Consider the following 17,619-nt stretch of genomic DNA (forward strand, 5'->3'; position numbering starts at 1 on the left):
AGGGGAAGCAAAATAAAGCCCCCAGCACAGTCTCTCTTTAGGTACCACAGAAGTTAGAATATGTGAAGTCGTCGAGACCATTACTGATGTAGCTCAGTATACTTGGAAAAGAGTTCGGCTGGAGTAAACGTGTCCCTGTGTGAAGCTAGGTGATCTGAGGAGAGCTGTGTAGGAGACTTGTTTAGTCTGTGCTGAAACACAGAAGCAGTACAAGTGGCAGTGAGAGTAACCAGGTAAAGGAATTTCAGCTGTCTCTTGCCACAGCCGAGTCACTTGAACTACCCTGCCCTGCCTGTGGCAGTTCTGTTTTGCCTCTCTTAATGTCAGAGGACATGTGAAGTGTTGACATTGTGATAAAAAATTACTTTTTCCTAATTATTATATCTATACTTGATGTTTCTGTTGTTATGATGCAAAATAAACTGGTTTAGTGGTTTTAAGAGCTATTGTTTTGAGTACCCAGGAACGGCAGTGATTGCCTTGAATATCTTGAATGGGTTCCTCCCTTGCTTGTAACATTTACAAGGGGTGTGTGGCAGACTTTGTGGCATTTTGGTGTATTTTGGTTATGTGAAGATGATTAGGAAATAGGGAAAGGACAAAATAAATTGGTACATATTGTTTCTTTTTTCCATGAAATGCTAATTGAATTATATGCACAGTCTAACACGTCACTTTCCTGGATAAAAGATAGTTGAAAAGTTTTGTCATTTTAATACTGTCTAAATGGAATTATTACGAGATTTACTAACTTGTGTTGTTGTTATGACTCAACCTAGGTAACACTTTGTACTTTGTGTTTACTCCTAATGTTCATTCAGATAGGGGAAAAACTTAATACCTTTTTCTTCTCCCTCCCCCAGCTGTTCCCCTGAGGTTTCCTTACCGTGTTTTCATTGAATTGTAGAATGGTTCAGTTTGGAAGGGATGTTAGGAGGTCACCTATTCCAGTCTCTTGTTCAAAGCAGGTCAGCTATGATATTGTAGTTTCCTCCTGTCTGTAGTGATTAAAAATCCCCACCAGCACAGCTGGTACATGTTAAGTTTGTGGAATCAGAGTTCAGATATTTACACGTATGAGAAGTGAGTTTTCCTTCTAGTAGAAGCACTTCAGAAAACTGTTTTTTGATATCACCTTGCTCAGCTACGTGGTTTGGACTTAAAAGCCCATGTATTTTGTGGCAGACAACTGTTAGAATAGACTGTATTGTATCCAACAGTGTTTCTCTCCAGTCTGAGCTCAGGAGAGATTGCAGAAGTCTTGAGGGAAAGAAAATGTGATGTTACGAGGATATGATTTGTTCATATGATATTTCTTAAACTTTGCTATGTGAAGAAGTAAAATCCTTTTTGGTCCCCATGACTTCTGTAATGTGAAGATGTTATTGCCCATGCTAATACTGGGTAATGAAATTTACTGTGATCTGAGATCCAGAACTTTTTCATGTCTCAAGTGTTGGATTACCTCCAGAACTAGTGTTGCGTTAAAGGACTGTGGTCAGTGTTTATTCTCATCAAATTGAGAAAGAATGATATTCTCAGCTTTTGTTGTTGTTGTTGTTTTTTGTTTTGTTTTCTTTGGTCTATGCAGATATGCAAGCAAACATTTTTTTGTTCTTCTGGCATGTGAAATGTTGGAAATAAAATTCTTGCCATGTTGCTTCCGTTTGTTGGTGATTAAACTTCAGGGAGGTGTGTGTTTGGTTGGTTGGGTTTTTTTAAACTTTGTACTTTGAAAAATGGAAATAGTCAGTCCTTGCTGAAATGTGCAAATCGTTATCCATAGGCTAGGTCCAGAATTTCATTCTGATGCCTGTTTACTATCTGCAGTTGCTGCTATTTTCAAGGACATGTGAGTGTTCAGAGCTTCTGTATATATGCATTTAGGAGCAGGGTTTCAAAATGTTGCCCATAACTTTTGAATCAAACATCTAGCCATTTTATAGCTCTTTCCTGAAGGGCAATTAATGCTAGTCTTAAGTATAACCGGAATAAAAATGAAGTGTATGGGGAAGTACTTTACCACCAGGGCGACATAATGTTCTCAGCCTCCAGAGGTTGTATGTATGTAGGTATTTACACTGCTAATAGCTTACCTCAGAGAACTTCCCTTAATTTACTTCAGTTTTGTATTCTGTTTAGCAGAGAGAATTAAATTGTAGATTTTTCCTGGAATTGTTGTATATTTGAGTTTCATCCGCTGGACAATGTTTTCTTATAGTTTCTATATCTTAGCTGAGTCGGAAGTATCTTGTCTGTGTATTACTTTAGTTCTGCACTTGTAATTGATGTCTGTGTTATCAGTTACTGGGCTGTTGCAGATTTCTTCCTGTTCTCTAATACTTTGAAAGGAGATGGCTAGCCTTTTTAGTAATTCTTCAACTTGAAGAATAGTGAACTCATATTACTCTGGAACCTGTAAGTGGTAGGAAATGAAAGGGGATTAGTTTTCATTCAAACTAAGGATATAGTTTATTTAGTCGGTGCCATATCTGAAGGCAAACAGGGATTTAATTGGACTTGGGATAAAGATTTTGAGTGTTCTTTTATCAGACATTCAATATGTTAATGCAGGAAGCAACAGTTTCAATTTCCCATCTGTGTGGTTTTTTAGTGATTTTTGAAGTAGTTACTGACTTGCAGCAGCCCACTCCTGATGTAAGGAGATCGGCATATTTCGTTATTTGTGGAAGAAAATCTGAAATACAATGGAACCTATTTAAATTTTGTATAGGCTTGTTACGCTGGCATACAGCTGAAGAAACACTAAATCAGCAAAATATTTTTTTATATTCTTTCCCAGCATATCTATTTATTTACCTAAAATAAAACTCAGACTGTATGGTTACAGTAAAATTATATTTATAAAAACTTGTATTTGAAATTAATGTTCTCATTCTGTTTCTTCTGAATGCTAACGTAGAAACTCAGAACTCAAGGGTACTGTTTGCATATTGCATTATTTTATGTTTAAGTGTCGCAGTCCTGTGGCTGTCATTTTTTTCAGTTTGGAAACCTATTTTAAAGATATAATTGAAAATAACTTTCTATGGCAGGTTCTTGTTGTGCTGAAATGAACTATTAAATATATTTTGGAAAAGAGTGTAGATGGGCTTTTTTTAGCCGTCCTAAAAATAGCTGCCACTGGGTTACGGTCTCAGTACAAAACCACATTGAAGGAGCAGCGAGCTTCATGTTTGTCTTAAGTTTCTTGCTTTTGGTTAGATTGTGATACCAGTGAAATGTAATTTACCACAGAATGTGTCAGCAGAATGCTGTAGACACCTAAGCCAAACATAAACTATATAGATGGTAATGAAGAGTATGTGGAAAACTTTGATTTTTGAGTGTTCCTTTAAACAAGTTCACCTGCTTGTAGTAGGAGTAATTTTAAGGAATACTTTCAAGGCATAAACCTTTTTTTTTTTTTTTTTTTTTTTTTTTTTTTGTCAATTTCTGGAACGTTGAGTTAATTTCACCTTTTTGTTCCATCAACAGTCTACTCTGGCTGTTTTCATTTATTTCTGCTAGTAAAGTTTCAAACTTCTAAAATAATGTAATTTGTAGATGGTGGTGCTTTGACATTTTCATGCTCTTAATTCTCTTCAGTTCTCTTTCTGCACAAAGTTGAAATCTTTGAATACTCTGAGATAGAAGGATATGCTTTTTGTTCATGCTGACTTTATTTTGTTTCTCTGTTGGCCACAGAGGGTCACAGATTGTCTGGTAAGTATGTACATTGAACAATTTTCTTTTAGAATGAATAAATAAAATCAATAATTTTGACACGTGTGTGCCCTGTGAATACTCAGCTGTTTTTTATGGTGCAGTACTGGGGTTAACAGTCTGCAAGACACATTCTGAACCTATTTCACACACAAAGGACAGTGCACTATGTATGTGTTACAAATCTGTGAGTAAGAATCTTTATTTTGCCTTTGAAAAACTAGTAAGTGAATATTTCTCATAAAATTTGCTACTTTTTATGCAATAAGTGACTTACTGAAGATTTTTTTCCTATGCATATTCTGTCATGTTTGCACTGAATCACCTTATAAAATTACAGTTAATGCAGGTCACTGTATTGTGTGCTTTTGCAAGATAACTGAATTGACAGTATAACAATATGAATGATGAATCTTCTCATGGACAGGGATTCCTAGGCAAAAAGTAGAAAAATAGAATTGCTTTGAAAAATTGATTGAAATCGGTTCAGAATGCTGACTGTTCAACAGAAGATAGAAAAGGTGTGCTATATTACAAGTTTTTCTTTTCCATTGGAGAATAACTTCATTTCTTTTAGTTTTGTTTGTTTGAAGGAACTCAAATTGGGCAGTCTGTGCTTCCCTCTCGGGCCCTTTCCCCACATGCACGGTTGTTTGTTACTTAGCCTCTCCCAATGAGGAAGGGAAGGGCTGTAGGGGAAGCTCAGATGTGTTGGGAGACGTCATCCACGCACAACAGACTGGCAGGAGTGTGCTCAAGGAGGGCTAGATTTTTTTTTTTTTTTAGTGATGGCTGCAAGCAAAAGTAATACCAGTCTGGGGGGGGTGAGGTTAGAGTTCTTGAGGGACAAGAAACATTTTCCAGTCATCCTACCAAAGGACTTGATTAACAAAGCTTCTGACACCACTCCACACACGCTCGTTTCATTTGGATGAGAGTCCTGTATATGGACAATCTCCTGTTTAATGCATGAATATGTGCTGGGAGTGCGAAAGAGGCGACTTGAATAGGAGCGCTCTGCTGCGTCCTGCCAGAACTGCTTGGCTGGCTGGGCTTCCCTGGCATTCATTTCCCTGAGCTTTTCAGAAGGACAGCATGCAGTCCGGAAAGGGGAAATTCTCATTCTTCCTGTTATCAAATGGCTCTGTGGGAGATCTTGCCATCCAGAACACTGAATATAGCCCAAGTGATTTATGGAAGGAGAGCAGTATGTTACTCGTAAATTAGAAGTTGGAAATGGTTTACCCCTGTAATTTTCAAGAAATCGTGTCTTTTTGATAGGTAGCTCATTTCAGCATCAGGAAAATGGACGTTTCGGGTGCACATAGGGAAGCAGTTGATATGTGGGGCACTGGGAAGGAAAGATGAAGATTTGATAGCGTTGTATTTCTCTGCAGTATAGGTAATTTGGGGGCTTTATCAGCTGGATAGGTTGTTTAAGCTTTGGCGGTATTTGAGAACAAGCTTTTTGATTCAAGACACGAAATCAGCTAGGCTTGTGGTGATGGTGGTGGGTGAAAACGAGGTTAGGACAGGTAAAACATTGCTGGTGTTGTACATCTTCAACGTTTTAGAAGGCAAGTAAGGAAGTAATAGTTAAATTGGGGCTATTTCTGTCTTCCTTCTGTTTTTCAACATACCTTTAGGAATTCTGTCCATAGCATACACAACTTCTAAGAAAATGTTCCTAGAAAATTAACATCCAGTAAGCTGTCTTCAGTGATTAAACCGTACATTTACGTGGCGTTTGCTGTAGCTGAGTGTCTATGGAGGTCTTGTTTGTGTGGACAGGTAGTGTAGAAAAAATGTGTGTAGAAATCTGTTCTCTGAGATTATAGCAATTACAACTTTTTGTGTTTGAATTGGAATTCGGTACGTTGTACTGTTTTTATAACAAACTTAAAAAACCCCATACTGCAGTAATTTTTAGCAATAGTAGAATTATGAAATTAATTCTGGTCTTGATTTTGTTCTTTCTCTTCTTTTTTTTTTAGGTTCAATTTATGAGCCGCTTAAAAGTATTAACCTTCCAAAACCAGAGGGGGAAAGTCTGTGGGATAAATTAGATAATTATTACAGAATTGGTAAGTTAATAATTGTTCCTACCATGAAAGATTTTCAATGAAACTTACTAAAATATTTACAGTCATGGTTATGATAGTAATTAACTTTGTCTTAAAATAGTATCTGCAATCTTTAATAAGCCTTTTTATTTTCTGTGAGGTAAAGGGTTCTGTTATTACAGCTCTTCCTGTGATAATGTAATGCGTGTATTTGGATATTTCATACGCTGCTTGAAAAATCATGACCTGTAAATAGTGTTCAAAATTATCATCTGCATTTGTCAGATGGTAGATAGATTCTCAGTTGCACCTGATGGTCTTGGATGGGGAGAGGCAGAGTAGTCTGCTGACCGTTTTTGGTGCTTGAACTAACCCAGATACGAATTAGAATTGATATTTACTTATTAAATATCATTGCTACGTTATTCCTGCTTGAGGATAGCTTCCTAAATTTCTGCTGGGAGTTTGAAAGCTGCAAAAACTGGAGGGCTGAATGACACTTCTTGCTGAAAATGAAAGTGTATATTGGAAATCCCGTCCAGCTGTAAAACTGAATTTAGAATTACTTCCGATTAAGTGGTAGCTTAATATTGTGGCATTAGCCAGACACAGCTGGGGAAACATTTAAATGGAAAAAAGCTTTTTTGTAGTACTTAAAACATTTTGACAAGCAATCAGTGAGAGGTTAATTTTTTTTTATTAATGGTGCCATAATGTATTTTTGTGCCAAAATTTTGTTAGCTAACTTATTTTAAGCCAACATCAGTGTTTTTCTTTTCACGATGAGATCATTTTAAGCCCAAACCATACATGTTAAAGAAACCATGGTTTATTTTGGTTGTTTTGGGGTTTGGAGGGTTTGTGTTATAATAAAGTCCTGCTTGTATTCTAAAATCAGGATTTGTTTTTTTAATGGCTGTGAAATTGATGGTTTAAATTTTAAGTTTTAGTCAGGCAAGGGGATAGAAGTGGACAATTTAAAGAGTGAACAGCTCTTCCATCATTCTAAAAATGTGGAATGAGTCTTCATTCAAACCGCTTTTTGAAGTGAAATCTGTGAGTTGTACCTGGTCTATCCTTAGATGTGTTGCTTTTTGTAGATGCATTGCTTTTATCTTTCTTACAGAGGAGATGACTGTCAATTTACTTTTAATGCTTGACAGCAGCACATCTGCGGTGGTGCTTGCTGTTTCTCTCTTGGGCGCTTATGTTGCATGCAGTCTGTTGCCTCAGTAAAAATTCACTATTGAATTTATACTTCATTTTAGAATAATCTATTACTGACATTTTCAGGTAACGTTTTATCAAAGTTCTTGTTAGAAGGTATTAAGTCACTGTCAAATATAATGCAAAAAGCCATAAACCCCTGTAATTTTCTTTTGAAGTACTTGGATTTCTAATACATAGACAATTAAGCGGCTTTTAAAAATTGATGCTTGATAACACTATGGGAAAAAAAAAAACTTGCTTTCTTGTCTTATAATGGACAGGTTATTGTTAGAAGGGTCATGTTTGAGGACATTAAGCACAGCTTCAATCTTGCAGCACTCTGGTTATTATACAGTTTTAGGAAAACAATTCAGAAAATGTGAAATGTACAAAAAGAATGAAAGTAATATTTAGTATTTTTCCAAATTTAATTTTGACAACTTGAAAATTCCTGTCTGATTTTATTTTTATGTTGAGATGATGAGATAAATAATTGCAGTTGTACTCTTACCTTACTTGTTCCTTTCCTTTTTTAAAAATATCAATACAATCATCTGACCTAAGTTAAAAAATTACTTTCTAGGAATCTAGTGTTCTGCAGAGTTGAACTATTGAAATTATTTGGGGAGGCAGTTGACATACTGTAGTCCCTTTTTTTCATAAAAGGGAAATTATGGGGCTGCATTGTAGAGGTTCTGTGTGGAGTGGGTTGTACTAGAACAGAGCCATATAAATATTTTTGAATACTGTATTTTTGTAGAAAGGCCCAATTTTACTGAAAAGCCAACCTAACAAAGATTTGTTTAGTTTGTTGTTGGGGTTTTTTTGCTGTGTCTTTCTCCTTACGTTTCTTTCTCTTCTGTTTTATGTTGTGTGTGCTCAACAGGTTCTTCACATCTTGATTTATTCCTGAAAATCTACGTAGAAATTGGAAGAAACATAAGTGTTGTTAATACCATTTTTTTTTTTCTTTCTCCAGTTAAGTCAACATTGCTACTTCATCAAAGCCCAACCACAGGTCTGTTTCCTACAAAGACGTACGGGGATAACCGAAAGGCAAAAGTACATGACAGTCTTTACTGTGCTGCATGTGCCTGGGCATTAGCCCTTGCTTACAGGTGAATAACTTCTAAACTCATGTCTCTGCCATGTTGCATTCTTTCTGTTATGCGGTTCCCCAGGAATGTTTTTAAGACATCAAGTTTTAGCAAAAATAGTTGTGTAAACCCAGAGATGGTACATGTTTCCAAATCTCGATAAAAATATTTGTGTAGTGGCTAGCTTAAAAAATGTCACTCTACTTTTGGTAACTAAACATGTTATTGTATGATTTTGTTGGTACCAATTTTCTGAAACAGAGCAATTAATGCATGCTGTTAAAAATAAAGGTTATTGTGCAAACTGTGCTCAAGGAATACTGCTCATTTGAAATGTGAGTTCAGAGCAGAAGCAGGCTTCTTGCAGGTGGTAACAATCCAGGTGCTTGTGGGAGACTGAATCCTTGAATGCTGAGAAACGTATGTTTGGGAAATAATAGTGACTATCTTCCTCTCTAGGTACATAAACTAAGCAGTCTCAGTTGTTAGCTCTTGTTTTTTATTTTTTCTGTTTCCACTGTTGATTGATTAGAGAAGTAGGCTGGGAATTTGTGTGGTGTAGTATGACCTTAAGAACTGTGGGAGAGTTACCTCCCGTAATAATTTATTTGTATTTCCCTCTCCTTTAGGTTAAATAACTATGGAAATTGCTTTCTGAGAATTTAGGATTCCTTGTTTCCAACCTTGCTGCCCCCAGCCAGGAGAACACAGACAGAGATGATGATAACTCGAATGCAGTATTTTTAAGAAAGAAAATAGTGTGCAGATACTGAATAATTTACTCTTTCTAGTAATCAACTTATTGTATTGAGGTAGTGATCACGTTCTTTAACAAAATTCTAGTGTATTTTACAGAAGAAGGGCCAGAAATCATATGAGGAGCTACTGTTAAAGTAAAGATGATCTACTTAGCAGACAAAAAATTTTGAGTTTCTGTGGTGTTTCTATTTATTGCTTTAGATACTATACCTCTGACATCAATCTGAAGAAACAGTTGTTAAAGTTATCTTCTAGGAAATGTTGTTACAAAATTAGGCTTTTTGAAAGAGAAGACATACGGAGATCTGTGTTTACTTCTGGAGATGCTGTGTCCGAGATCTAATGGCTTTCAAAATTTTGAGAAACTAGCACAAATTATAAGGAAATTAACATTCCAAATGTGAAATTATTACTTTCATTTCTTATCTTGAAATCTTTGCATCTTTCTTTTAATTCCTCTTTCTGTTGGTGGAATAAAAGCATTTGAAAACAAACATAAAAAGAAAATAAATAGAAGGAAGAATGAAGGGGGCAGGGGCAATTGTTTTGATTTTTCAGCAACTCACAGAAGAGAGCATGGCATAACAGTGCCCAAGTTATTCAGTCTTTAATTTCCAAAATGTAGAATCATAGAAGATGATATATAAAATTTGTTGCAGATTGAAGGAAGGGCAAAGTGGCAAGATAAATGTTTTGTGTTACTTCCAGTTATGCCCAGAACAGGACCCTGAACTTCAGGTGCTATGCAAAAAATTTTCTTTGATGGGCAGACTTTGATGATTGAAATTAAGTAAACAGCTAAAATATGAAATGAGCCAAGATACAAGACTCACATGGAAGGCTGCGTTACCTACCACATGCTGCTTACAGTGCTTGGTTCATGCCAGTGCTGCTGTTCACTTTAATGAAAACTAAATTTCTTGAGAGCATGTTGGGAAAAAAAGCACTGCCGTTGTGAGTAGAGGAAAAATACTGTAATCTGAAAAATTCAGAACTTTTACATGTGCTTCTTCTTGCTCTTTGGATTTGTGATTAAGTTGAGAATACATCCTACTGCATAAAAAATTCTTAACCTATTAATTTTGCATTATCTGATTTTATTCCTTGTAGGGTTGCTTTTCCCTCCTTGTTTCAACTTTGTAATTGAAAGCAAGTACACTTACTTTATCTAAGTTTATTATTTAAATAGTGTGATTTCTGGATGTTTATGATTCTTTAAGTTATCGCTGCCTTCCTAATTTTCAGCATGGGTAGCAGAACCTCAGCATAAACTACTAACATGTTAATTATGATAGAAAAGGTTATGCTTTGTTTGCAGTGTAGTTAGCATCCACGTGCCTGTAACCAATTAGTAACAGCTAAAAAGTGGACTGAGAAGCAGCAGTGAGCACATTATGCTGTTTTGCGTATTTGTATCAGAGGAAGGTTGTTGTAACTTACAGATACGTAAGAAAACATTGTTTTTGCCCTGAAAGGCTCAATCAGAAACCGAGAACTGGAAAAGACAGAACGCATGAATGCAATGATTAAGGTTGTTTACATACAAAACGTTTCTTACAGTTAAAAGAACTTGGGATTTGGCATTGTTTTTAATATACGTTTAGTAATAGGATAATTGTGAGTTTGTTTGATTTCATGGTATAAAAATACTAAGGTATCTTGAAACACATTTTTGGACATTCAGAGTAATGAACTTTCAGACTCTTGTATGTACAGTTTATCCACGTCATCAGGAAATTGACTACTTGATTGTGAATGGCAGGTGTTTTGTAGAGTTAAAGAGAAATTGCCTTTGTGTTTGGAATCTTTGAAGGAACACAGAACAGTGGCTTGCACTGTTATAATATCAGCTTATCAGTTGATTATTGTTGATTAAGTTGATTAGTGGCTTGCACTGTTGTAATATCAGCTTATAATTATCAGTTATAAAATCAAGGATTTATTGGTTTTATTCTTTTCAAATCTTGAAATAGGAATATTTGTGTAAGTTGCACCATAAACTAAAAAGCTTCTTTTTTTCCTTTTTTTTTAATTAAGGAAGGATGGGTAGGGCTATAAATACGTTGCTACTAGTGTGGGCACTACTGTCCAACAGTGTAATTAAATACTTAATATTCTGAAGCACTAATGTGTCTTTTTTAAAAAAAATTTTTGCCCCCCTAATGTATTTCCAATTTGTTTTATGAGTTATCTCTCTTCCCCAGGCGTATTGATGATGACAAGGGAAGGACTCACGAACTGGAGCATTCTGCTATAAGGTGTATGAGAGGAATTCTCTACTGCTACATGCGCCAGGCTGATAAGGTAAAAACACTGTAGCGTGGACACTAGCACTCGCTTAATTCCAAGGGATTAATTAAACTATGAAAACTTCTACATTTAGATAAAATTTGAAAAGGGAATGCAGTATTACTGTGTGGCCCAGCTAACAGCAGCTGCTTCATTACTGTCAGGTCGCAGCATTGTTTTAGGGTGTAGAAGGCACAAGCATTCGGTGAACTAAACCACAGGGTATACTTGAAACTTCTTTGAGTTTCTTTTGTAGTTATTGATCCTGTTTAAACGTTAGACCATTAGTAATTGGTTTTTTTTAAATGCCTAATTAGTTCTTAAATGGAAAAATGTAGAATTTTTTGAGCTAAGGCTGGAGAGTTTTCTTTGTACTGTTGGGTTGGTTATTGCATTTGCAGTTGTTCTCCTCACCTAGGTGATCGTTTTGATTATTTTACTTGCTTTCTTTAGCAGCCACTTTACGCAACGTAAACTTTTCTTTGACACAGTTATGTAAATTCAGAAGGGCAGCAGCCCAAAATGAATAAGGAAAGAGTAATTTACTTATAATACAGTTGACTTATTCAGTCTTTAATGCTCTTGTGAGTATACCCTGAATATTTTTGGATAGTCAGTGCGTCTCCTTATCAAAGCCTAGATGTAGTGGGTTAATTTTGCATAGTGGTAAGGAATGCTACAGATAGTTAAATATCTATGTTCCATGTGATTATTTGTTTAACTGTATTGCTAAAAATAATTTGTGTGTTATGATACAGCGTCCATCACTTCAAAGCACACAAACTGGAATGTAAAGTCTGTAGGCATGTGGTATCAGTAGTAATAATAAAAAGCAAATCTGGTGAATTGCCATTGTATATATGCTGACATGATTTTTTTTTCTCCATTTTCTGTTTCTTTGTAGTCTCAGTTTTTAAATAATCTTGACCTAAACTGATCTTTTTACATTTGAGCTGTTGTTTCTCTCTTTGACATGCAGTGGTTTGTTTTGAGGATGGTAAGTGTAGATATGAATAACAAGCATTAAATTATCCCAGGTGTCGTACTGCTGACATACTAGTTGTCAGCTTTTGCCTTGATTACTATAAATGCTTCTTTCTTCCTACAGCAAGTGTAGTAATAAACATTCTCCAGTACCTAACATAAGTCAAACTGGACTTTATTCTGAGTGACTCTGTATGTGCTGGCCTCATGTAGAAGAAAGGTATTTTTTTTAATAACATGGATTATGTGTGCCTAAGGTGTGACTTGAATAGATGTTGCTGTGACAAAAATTGCAGATGTTTTTATAACTACTGAACATATGAGTTATGTTCTAAAATGTATTGAATGTGTTCATGGACTAGACATAACTCCAAAAAATAGTATTCACCTTCTTGCTTCTGGGCCACATGATATACACTATGTATGATTTGTTGGTGGAGAAGAATATCCCATGAAGACAAGATCAGTGTTGAAAATGTTGTGAAATGTGGAAAAGGTGCTGGCAATGATGGTTAGAAAATTCGAAAACTTGTTTGTTGGAGAGTGTAGCATAACTTGAGGAATACGGAGAAGGATTTTCTTTTGTTACCTTCATTCTTTTGTGAACTTTGTTTCCTTTCTGTGCCCTATTAGCAGCTCTCCGACAGTCCTGATTATTATACAGTTTTTGTAAGGTAGCGGACATTGTATTTTGTGACGAAAAAGGAAACAAAACTACTTTAAAATGACTCTAGTTTTATTTCACTCCTTTGTTGTTAACCTCTTGTATTAGTAATTCATCTTCACTGCATTCAGTCTCCATCGTAAGAGATGCTGTATCATAGAGGCTGATTCTGAGGTCCAGTGTTGGTGTCCATGAATAAAAAGTCATTTTAATCTGGGGTGCTGTTCTTCCTGTCTGTGATGTTTATGTTTTCTTTTTAAGCTATCAGCTTTGATTTCTAGTGTCTGTAAACATTTCACTGTACGTCTGAATGTCACAAACTCTGCTTACCAAAATAAATCTTTGTTTTCCCATATGCTCTTTTATACTAGGCTTTCTTAGCTCTTGCAGCTTTTCATTTGTTACATGATCGACATATGGCAATTTGCAAACACTTTTTTGTAGGTCTGTAATCAAGGCTTAAAAAATATTAATTACAATAATTATTTTTTTTTGTTTGTTTAAAAGCTTTGTCACGTCGTCAAATGATACAATAAAAAATACTAAGTGTTACAGATCGTAGTTCATAAAAATTATTAAGAACATTGTGAACCTAAGCTTTGGGCTTTTGCACTCCAGTAAGAGCTGTAAGCTAGGAATGGTGAGAGAGAGAGAGAGTTCTTAACGATCAAATGAGGAGGTGGTGGATGGGGTAGGCAGGCGAAGGGCCTAGGGTGGTGTGAATGGAAGGCACACAGCAGTAACCGAAGTGGAATTGTCCCAGGTATGTGTGTGGAAATAAGGAGATACCTATGGGATGGCATTATGGAAATGAAAGCTCTCATAGCCCTTCTGGGAGATGGGCGTGCTTGGGTGCCTCTCTCAGAAACGCCATGCACTAATGCAAGGGGAACAAAAAGGAGGAGTGAGCAGTAGGTGTGCAGCTCCAGGGCTACGATGTCACGGGATCGGAGGCATGGCAGGATAGCTGAAGTGGCTGGCACGTGGTAATGGGTGGATGCAGGCTCTGTAGGGTGGGGCAGGAAGGTGAGGAGGGGAGGTGCCCGGTGCGTGGGAGAGTAGCTGGGATTCATGGTGCTCTGCTAGGGAAAGGTGGTGAGCCAGCTGAGAGCTTCTGGATGCTCTATGTACATTTCCGTTCTGTGAATTCGGGTAGGTGTGATGTGCTTCAACATGCTTTCTGCTAGGATTTCATTTCCAGTAAAATGAGGTGGTATTTGTCCAGAAGATGAATGTGACTATGCATCTATAGCTAGCTGTTACAGACTTTTTTTCCAGCCAAACCTGGAGAGGTTAGTTACATGGGTTGAATATCTAAGTGTATGTATACTTTAGGTATGTGTGAAATAGTTCGTGATGTTTCAGGAACTGTAGTTTGTAAGTTCTATGTAGTGTTCATATCAAGAAGTTTTGAAATACCTGAGTGATGTAGTGAATTTGTAGTAGCCAAACATACTGAAATTACTGACTTTGATTTTGTTTTGCCTTCAATTTACCTTTAGGTTCAGCAATTTAAGCAAGACCCCAAACCATCTGAATGTCTTCATTCTGTTTTCAGTGCACACACTGGAGATGAGGTCTTCTCCCATAAGGAATATGGTCACCTTCAAGTAAGATACGCATGTGTGTGTAAATGGAAGTTTGGATTATTTTAGAAAATGTTATTGTCATCTCCATTCTTTCATGATGCAGCTGTCTCAGTTTGTTTAGGTTTGTGTTAGATGTGTTGTACTTGATAAAATTGAGATTCCTTTTGCATCTTCTGGTGAGAAAAGACTGTTTTGAAATATAACTCGGTGGTATGTTTTGGTCAGAAGGTACTGAAATAGCTGGGATATGTGGAGGTAGATGGTTGTTTGTTTATGAAGTTGCTTCTTTTTGAGACCAACAGATGGCTGTCAATAAATAATCCTGGCAAAAAAATGTTGGGGTAGTCAGTAAAGTGAAAGATTTAGTGTAATCTTACGTTGACTGTTACATTTTTTTATTAATGTTCCCAGCTTAATTTTCCATAAGTCTGAGTAATTTTCATTCATAGTGAAGATTTAATGTACGCCGTCAACAGCTTTGCTTAGTTACAAATTGTTGTTTGCTATTTTGTGTAGGTGTTCCTAGTCAGATTCGTTGCATAATTGATTGTTTTATTGTCTTTCATTTTCCTAAGTCTTGATTTACTCTCTTTTTTTAATTCTCTTTACCTTCAGACCCTTTTTAGCATTCATGACCTTGTTATTTTGCATTCCATAACTCTTTCTAGTTCAGAAATTGCTAGTGGAATTATTCAGAAGTGACAGTAGGTTGATAATTATTTAATTTCATGGTGACAGTGTCACTTGAGTAGTTTGCACAGTAAACGTGTTGGATTCAGGAAGTGTATGCTTTGAAAAAAATTATCTGTGGAGTTATCCTAACTTGGTATTTTGGACTTCTGTGTGAAGCTTCTTGAAAATGCACATCTCATCTGCGGGAGGAGACAGTATTGGGACCTGGGAAGCACTGTATGTCACAGTCTGGTTTTTGTGTCACCTCAGTCCTTGCCATAAATGTGAATGTGCATTCCCTTCTGCCATCAGCAGATCTCAAGAAATAGAGGGTTTTCAGCTCTGTGGAGACAATAGAAAACAGAGTAACTGAGGTGGTTCAGTTGGGAAGAATGGAATATACTACATAGCTGTGCTGCTGTTATTACTGTACCTGGAGCTTTTCAGATTGTATTAAGAGACTGGAATCATCAGTCTTTAAGTCTCCTGGAGTTTTTAGAATTTGGATCTTATTCTTAATCTGCTGTGTTTCAGATAAGAATCCAGTTTTTCTGTTCTAGATAGTTTCTCTAGATTTAATATATGGAGATTGTGGTTTTATAGCCCATTGAAGCAAATTATTGTGATACACTTACTTTCTCTATTGAAGTTGTACAAGTCCTCAATTACACTAGATCTGCGTAACAAAAGCAGTTTTCTTTGATTCATTAATAAATTGACTTCGATGCTCATCTGTACAGCTGCTGAAGGTACTTACTGTTAATAATAAATGCCGTGTACAGCTACAAAATAACAGTTTTTCACATGTTTAATCATATCTGAATGTAGTAATTATATCTCTATCAGTTGATGATGCTAAATTTCCAGTTAGGGTTAAAGTGATTTGCTTTTTAGGTGTGCTGTGTACTATATATGTGTTAATATAGTACTTGCCGCCTTGGCTAGTGAATTGTCAGGTATGTAAACATGAAACAGCTTGTGACTGAAGTGATTGCCTGTGGGTCAAAGCAGTATGCCTAAGCAAAAATATTTTAATATCATAGTTTCATATAATTTAAAAAATGATGCTGCAGCAGAAGTTTTAGAGGACAGTGCTTGTTTGTGGCTTTTCTTCCTATAGATTGTTCCCACATCGTTGCACCTAGGATATTGGTAGATTTAGATTAGGATACTGTTTTTGAAGAACCAAAAGGATGTGATAGTGGGACCATTTTTGTTAGTGCATACACATTTAGCTTGTTTGCTTATTGACTGCAATAAATGTGAAGTTAATTATAGTTTCCTTGCTGTCTTTTAATTACTTCAGATAAATGCTCTGTCGTTATTTCTCCTCTATTTGGTTGAGATGATCTCTTCGGGGCTGCAGATTATCTACAACACGGATGAGGTACGAATCGATTTCCAATGTTAAAAAACATGCTTTATTAAGTTGTTGGGGTGTTTTTCTTGGCTTTATTTAATTACAGACTGTAAAGTAATTGTTCTGGAAATAGACTGCACATATTCTCTGTCTCTAATGGAAGTTAGAAAAGATAAATGGAATGAATAGATAGTGAAAGAAATTAATAGCTAATAAAGTGTTAGATATGCACAGAGTGAATGTAACATGACATTGAAAACTTTTATAGTTCCCTGCTATTTCTGAAAGGTACAAGGTCAAGAATTACAAGGTCTGTGAGTATGATTAACTTTTGGTTATGTTGTTCTCACTTTTCACCTTCTTTCAAACTGTCAGTCAGTGCATTCTGTCCACTGGAATGTCAATATAATAAACAATAGGGTCAATTTTCTGGAAGGCTGAAGGACTTTCTTCAAATACATATGGGTGTTAAGAATTTTTGCTCTGTCTTTAATTGAAAATGAAACAATTTTATATCATGGTAAGAGATGCTTGTAAGATTGTTAACTGTTCTGTAAATAAGATAGTAACAGTCACCATGGTCTTGACTTGAGGACGAGTCACGTCCAGACAGTCTGCTCTCCTGCTCTAAAATGAGGTTATGTTTTGAGATAGGAACAGAAAGCACAGATATTTATTTATTGGTTTCCCAATTTTTTAATCAGGATTTGTTTAAAAGTACTCTGGTCTGTTTAATAGTTGCTGCTGTATTGCCTTAAAAAGCTTAAATGCACTTAGAGCACTGCCATTTTTAAAAAAGGGAGATTTTTGCAGTACTAGTGTGTTTGCATTATATTTCTAAAATATACATATTCATTAATGTTTTTCCTTTAGATAATGAGAGAAGTAAATGGTGCAGCTTATCTCCTTTCTCGCTTAGTTAGATCGTGTGATAGGTCTGTATTTTTTCACTGAAGTGCCTTTATGTCTGTGAGGAGGCAAATGTATGTAATTATGTATTTACTCAGCTTGACTTATAAATTATATTACCCTCCAGATGTTTACATTTAATTACAGAATCTGTAGGAAAATACATGTATATAGACTCTCTAGCCAGCGGATATTCTCCATTTCAGTGTCAGAATGGAGTTTTCATTGCAGCTGTACCCTAGGATCTGTGGACTCTGGAGATTTATACTAAGATTATCTTACCACAGACCTGTACATT

General features: G+C 36.0%; 1 protein-coding gene across 7 annotated transcripts in view; it reads left to right on the forward strand.

Annotated features, from left to right (window-relative positions):
- PHKB (phosphorylase kinase regulatory subunit beta) overlaps positions 1-17,619 on the forward strand; it is an 80,088-nt gene that overhangs the window by 3,255 nt on the left and 59,214 nt on the right. For 4 of the 7 annotated variants that reach the window (XM_037409176.1, XM_037409175.1, XM_037409181.1 and 1 more), the window contains 5 exons: positions 5,721-5,810; positions 7,978-8,116; positions 11,059-11,158; positions 14,294-14,401; positions 16,359-16,439. In XM_037409176.1, coding sequence (XP_037265073.1) covers positions 5,721-5,810; positions 7,978-8,116; positions 11,059-11,158; positions 14,294-14,401; positions 16,359-16,439 — 518 coding nt within the window. Of the gene's footprint in view, positions 1-3,708; positions 3,727-5,720; positions 5,811-7,977; positions 8,117-11,058; positions 11,159-14,293; positions 14,402-16,358; positions 16,440-17,619 lie in introns of all 7 variants that reach the window. The other 3 variants (XM_037409178.1, XM_037409177.1, XM_037409179.1) reach the window with 1 other exon arrangement.

The sequence above is a fragment of the Falco rusticolus genome, chromosome 15, assembly GCF_015220075.1.
Source record: "Falco rusticolus isolate bFalRus1 chromosome 15, bFalRus1.pri, whole genome shotgun sequence".
Classification (NCBI taxonomy): Eukaryota; Metazoa; Chordata; class Aves; order Falconiformes; family Falconidae; genus Falco; species Falco rusticolus.